This window comes from Chinchilla lanigera, unplaced genomic scaffold, assembly GCF_000276665.1.
Source record: "Chinchilla lanigera isolate Chin_1 unplaced genomic scaffold, ChiLan1.0 scaffold00033, whole genome shotgun sequence".
In the NCBI taxonomy this organism is placed as follows: Eukaryota; Metazoa; Chordata; class Mammalia; order Rodentia; family Chinchillidae; genus Chinchilla; species Chinchilla lanigera.
Window position 1 is genome coordinate 10,526,444 of NW_004955434.1, and position 6,421 is coordinate 10,532,864.

At 45.7% G+C, this 6,421-nt stretch overlaps 1 protein-coding gene across 1 annotated transcript in view; it reads right to left on the bottom strand.

The window, feature by feature from the left end:
* Gldc (glycine dehydrogenase (decarboxylating)) overlaps nucleotides 1-6,421 on the bottom strand; it is a gene marked incomplete in the record, with an annotated part of 101,685 nt that overhangs the window by 95,010 nt on the left and 254 nt on the right. Inside the window, 2 exon segments of the mRNA XM_005388751.2 lie at nucleotides 5,691-5,769; nucleotides 6,268-6,421. Coding sequence (XP_005388808.2) covers nucleotides 5,691-5,769; nucleotides 6,268-6,421 — 233 coding nt within the window.

Genomic DNA, 6,421 nt, shown 5'->3' on the forward strand with positions numbered 1-6,421 from the left:
CCTCTTGCCTCAGTCTCCTGAGTCTTGGTATTACAGGCATGCACCACCATGCCCAGCTTTTTTCCTTCTCTTACAGCATATTTAGGCAAACACACAAAAAACAAAGTCAATGCAAAAATATCATCTTTGCTTCTAACAAAAGATAATTTCAAGTACTATTTCAGAAATCGTTTAACCCAATTTCACATCATTTCTCCATTTCATACCACTCGTGGTATTTTATCCATAGTTCTCATGGTACTTGGAACTTTTTAACCTTCAGATTTAATTTATATTAATAAGGCAAGATAAAAGCTTCTTGAGGATGGCAGTGACTTTGTTTATTCAGTACAAAGTGTGATTAAAAAACTACAGTGAATGCTTAGTTTTTAAAAAATTATTACAGTAAAAGACACACTTATGACATCTCTCTCTTTGAACACACTTATCCTATCACTCCGGCCACTTTCTGAAGCAGTTCTAGAACACTCTTTCACAAGTGTTAATTGTGCTGTCACGGCTACCTCAATGTCTTGATTCAATTCAAAATGTTTACCTTTCATAGTCATTCTGACTTGGGGCAAGAGCCAGAAATTGCACAGCGCCAGAGCCAGTGAACAAAGTAAATGAGGACACACTGCAATGTTTCTGACAAACTGCCACAAAAGATTGATCAATGAGTGAAAAAATACAGTCATTATATATGTTAAAAAATTATTACATTAAAATATATTGTCATTAATCTCCCTCAAAATACTACCTCTTGCTTTGAGTACACTTATCCCATCGTTCTTGGCAATGTAACTTTTGCTGTAATCAGCTTTTAACATTTAAACGTTCATTGTATATTCCCCTGCACCTCACAATGGAAGAGAGTTCGCTGGTAATCCCAGCACTTGGAAGGCTGAGGCAGGAGGATCATTATGAGTTTGAGACCAGCCTGGGCTACACAGTGAGTCCAGGCCAGCCTGAACTACATAGTGAGTCCAGGCCAGCCTGAACTACATAGTGAGACCCTGTCTCAAAAAAATAAAGGACAAAATAATAATAATTGAAGGTATGTAAGAACAAGAATAGAATTCTGTTGTGAGGGACTGAAAAAATAAATGGACAATGGCCAGGACATATTTAAAAACAGAACTCTCACCCATAGTCTGTCCAGGAACCTAACACTTATCTATAATAAACTCAGGAGGGCAGCCTGCTGTCCCTACAGACAATCGAAGAAACTGAAGAATAACTTCCACAATAATTGGCTCAAAATGGCCAGGAGTTCATTAGCTAGCATCTCCCTTTATTTATATCCCATTCTGGATTTAAGATGAATGAAACAAAACCATATATGTACCGCAGACAAATCGCATCAAACGTACTATTTGCGGGGTGGGGGGGGCGGACACTTGGGATTGAACCTTGAGTCTCTGCACTGAGCTACTGAGTTACATCCCCAGCCCATTTTATTTCTTTAATTTTGAGACAAGAGCTTGTGAAGTTGCAGTGTCCCGGGCTGGGCTCAAACTTGCAATCCTCCCGTGCTGGAATTACAGGCATGCACCACCATACCCAGCCAGATTCTCCACTGATAGTCAGCTATCCTATAGCCTACCCTGCCAGCAGCGTCCAACCAGGGCATACCCGAACCCTTCCCTTTTTTCCAATCCAAAGCTTTCCTCTCTGCCAAAATTCAAGTCCCACTCTTGCTATAGGAAAGTCAGAATAAATAGCTTTGGTTTTTCTCATCTGGTTCATCTTTTTTCCCACAGTTCTTTAATAAAAGTCTACTCTAGTTTTAAGGACGGTAATTCATATCAGTGGGAATGGAGGAAGCCAGGAATGGCTGGGGGAGAGAAGGATCATAGACTGAGGGCCCGCTGGGGAACAGCTGCCCCATTCCAGGTGCCTTGGGGTCAAACGGAGTGCAGAACCAGATGGGGTGACAGTTACCACCTGCGGCCGCATTGCACAATGCCCCTCCCCCATCAGTCCTCCATTAACCATTTATTAAAAACCACTCTAAAGCAATCGGTCCTAGAACACTCCGTTCTCAAAAGTCCATCCGAATTTTCATTCTGACAGCTCAGCTGTTCATCTCCAGTTGAATAGTTTGAACATTAGGGAGGTCAGCTTCTCCTCCCTCTTCCAAAACATGCCCATGAAAAGCAGTGTGCAATTTTGTGTAACCTTTAATCCCCATGGCTCTTCTAGAGCTAGTTCAGTCTAGGTCAGTCTGGCTACTGTGAGATGACCTCAGAAAAGACCACACGGTGAGGTGTGTCATAGCCAAAGTGACTAGCTTGGTTCAGAAAGTACTGTTCTGGTATGTATCAATTACAAAATTATGACAGGATGGCAGAAAATCCAGACATTATAACGAAAGCTAAAATCATAACAGCACCAGAGAAACCACTGTTTCCACTGATACATATTCTTCTAGACTTCTTTAGGGGGCTGTGAGTGGGAAAAGGAAAATTCACCTGAACGGGATTAAAGTGCTTTTCTTCCTCAGTTTTATTTTTTGGTTTATTTCGGGACACTAGGGATTGAACCCAGGACCATCACGGTGTTACATCCCCAGCCCTTCTCTTATTTTTAATTTTGAGACAGGATCTCACTAAGTCACCTGGGAGGGACTCAAACTTTCTCTTCTCCTGCCTCAACCTCCCAGAGTGTGCGATTAAAATGTGCACCATCACACCCAGCTTAAACTGATAAGGTTTGGAACTCAGTGGCTGTGCTTGTTTAGCTAACTAATGATTTACTGAGAGGTCAGTTGGCTGATAATCAAGGTATTTTTTCAAGGCACTTTCTGAAGTGTCTAAGGGGAGGCATCCTTCATGACTAATGGAAACACCTCCATTTTGCTGATCTTGTGAGCCCACTGGTCCCTCTGCCTGCAGGAGCCCCTTCCAGGCTTGCACAGCAGAGCACTACCGCGCGCATCAGTCCTCAGTCTCAATACTCGAGGCAGACCTGGGTGCTCCCACACCTTGACCTTGCTATGCTAGTTCACTGCCACTGCACAGCTGCTCTACGGCAGTGATTCCAGCATGACTGGGTCTGTGCACTTCTGCAAACTGCACTTCCTGAGTCCTAGCACTGGTAGTGCATGTCTGTAATCCTAGCACTGAGAAGTTGAATCAGGAGGAGTAGAATCAGCAGGAATCCTAATAAATAGTGAGCTTTTGTCTCAAAAAAAAAAAAAAAAAGAAGCCCACATAGGGCACAGGGCACCATGAAGACAGCGTAGGGTAGTGGCTGGAATATAGGCAGTGGATCTGGGCTGCCTGAGTGTTTGCATCTTATCTCCACTAACTGTGACCTTGGGCAAATTACATGCTCTGTACGTATGTATGTATGTATTTATGTTTCTTGATTTTTTAGACAGTCTCACCATACAGTTCAGGCTGGCCTCAAACTCACTATGTAGCCCAGGCTCGCTTTGAACTCTCAGCAACTCACCTGCCTCAGCCTCCCAAGCACTGGGACTATGGGCATGTGCCACCATGCCCCCTGTATACCTTTTTAAAAGGGATACAGTAGCCTGGTATTGCCTGTATTCCCAGCTACTTAGAATGTCGGAGGTGGGGTCGGGGAGAGGGAGTAGGTAACGTGCTCTTGAGCTCAAAATCCACCTGAGCAATAGGGAAATTCTACCTCAAAAGGTGGGGGGCATATTAATGGTACTTGCTGTGTAGGGTTGTAATAAGCACTAAATTAATACATGAAAGCACCTTTTTTCAATTATGCTTAAGAACAAACCCAAGTGCCTCCACTGCTTACAACTTGCACAATCTTTTTAGGCAGCAAGGAAAGCATTTAAGACTACTGTAACTTGCTCTTATTACACCTGCCTCCGTATGTGGCAAATACTCGGTACAAATCTTTAACTACACTAGAACACAGCACTCACATGAAACCAAATTTGGAAAATGCTGCTACATCATTCAATGAAAATGCTACTTCCCGCATGGAGAGCATTCATTAGTCATGACAGGTGCACACCTCAGAACAAAACACTTGAGTCTTGCAAGCACATCCTCTGCCACCTTCCCTCCAACCCTGTTCCCAATTCCAAGAAGCAAGCTTGCATCAAAGCAAAGGGGCACTCCTGACTGTGCAGTATTTTCTCTGAGTCACCTCAGACCGACCAGATGGAACCAACCCAAAATCACTCTGACACTGCTGGGTTTAAAGTTTACACTCAAGTGGCAAATCACTTATCAGGAACCTGCTTCCAATGAGACAGGGTGGAGAAACAAGAATCACCTCATGGTCAAATTGCTCAGCTGAACCAAATAGATAAACTAAAATAGGACATCCCACTTTGATTCTTTTCCAAGGCACTAACACTCTTCAAAGAGCATTTCATTAAAAAGAGCTAAGCCACACATTCTCACTTGGAAAGTCTCAAAAAGGCAGTTATTTCTTCAAATATTCACCTACAGTTTGCTTTAAAAATATACATGCAAACACTTCAAATGTCATAGTCAGTGAATCTGAATTCTGATTTTCTAACGTTGAACAGACAAGGCCTCAAGCTATTTCCAGGATTCAATCAGCTCAACTGGGCAACAGGTGCAGATTCCCTTTTCTGAGCAAGTTCCCCACTATCAGATTTGAAAGCGAAACAGCAGCACTCCTGCATGGTGTACAGCACAAGGCCAACTGGTGCCCAGGGAGCCACTTTAGTTTTTTTCTTTCCACATTTTCTTCCTTTACCACAAGTTTTTATTAGTGCGTTTGGTTATATACATTAGTGGGCTTCATCTTGACAGGTCTGTGCATGATTAACACCTTAATCATTTTCCTCCCATTGCCCCCCTTCCTACTTAGTCTCCCCTTGTTTCACTTTTTCTGTTCCCATGTGCAGAATGTATTTTGATCATATCAGGTCACCTACTTGAAAACAGGTCCAGCATTCTATAAATCCTTTCTATCTCTCAAACAAAACAGCTGCTCTGGGTTCACTGTACTCCAGAGGTAAAAAAGGACCTCTCTGATTGACAGAGATAATCAAGTGAGATCTTTTTCAGGTGCTCTTCAGTTCTGCGTCCCTGCGGAGTCTTCTCTCCCTGGAAGTCAAATACCTCCACAAAAACACAGTTTTGTAAGGGGCCGGAGATGCCCCTCACTCACCTGTAATCCCAGCACTTGGGGAAGGGTCACCAACCTGGACTACACAGTGAGAGCCTATCTCAAAAACACACTCCGACACACACACACACACAGGAGCACGCATGCATAAAACCTCTGAAATGCAATCAGACCTGAAAAATACCTCCCCCTTTCAGTAGGCAATAAAAGTTGGAGATAAAACACTTTGAAGAGACGAGGGAGGCCAGTGGTCTGGTCCCCTCCCAAATCTGCTGCTTCCCGGGTAGCTTGATCCCAGGCGTTTCTTTTTCCCTTCTGAGTTGATCCAGATTAGTAAAGAGGTAACAGCACTTTTCCACCCAAAAGATAGGAGAACCCAGCCCTGCAGATGCCTGGCACAGCCCTACGATAAAAATCGAGAAAGGAGCTGCCTTAACTCTGTCCGGGAACCAAATATCCCATTCTCTCCCCCTGCTCTAGGTAACCGCTGCTGTTCATTTCAGTCAATATTATTAACAGTTCCGAGCAAGCCTACCCTAGAGTTGCACCTTCACAGATCCCAGAAAGCAAACAGACCAGAGCAAGGCGAGCCCAAGGGTGCGCTCCCAGCCACTTACAGATTGGGTCTTCTATTTTCAAGGGTCTTTTCAAGCGGATGCTGGCGGGGACAGTCTTCTCGATCAGTTCATCGATGCTCTGAAATAAAAGCGCAAGCGGGTGAACACAAAAGGCAGAGTGAAACGCCTGAGTTACCTTCATCTACAAAGGCTGGTGAGAACCTTACTTAAATCGCCTAGAGGTTCTTTTTCTAAAGAGAAAAGGCGAACTGAACAAACCAGAACTTGCACGGAAGAAAGGAAATCATGAAGCCGGGAGGTGAATCGGCCACTCTGGGTCGGATTTTAGTCTGCAAATGGGCACAACCGGATAAACCCACTCTGTGGGAGGGGGGACCTTATTCCTCTTCCTACACAATTGGGGCTCATCCGCAGGGTGAGCGCGTTGGGGCTGGATGTCGAACGAAAGTTCTGAAGCAGAAAGTAAGCCGGTGGGAGAAGGCGTTCGCTCCCGGGCGAGCTAGCCCGCGCCGGGCCCGGGACGCACGCGGGGGGCGGCGGAGCGCAAGGCTGGCGAGGAGGCCGCGCGGGCGGGACCGGGGCGCAGGGGAGGCCCCAGAGAGCCGGGGGTCCTTACCGCCAGCCCCAGAGCCCGCAGCATCTCCCTCTGGTCTTTGTCCCCGGGGCCGATGTGCCTCCGAGCAAAGTCGTCGTGCCTGGGCAGGAGGCGCTCGAGGAGGCGCGAAGTCCCGGCCGCGCCGCCGTCCCCGGCGCCCCCGCTGCGCTCCCGA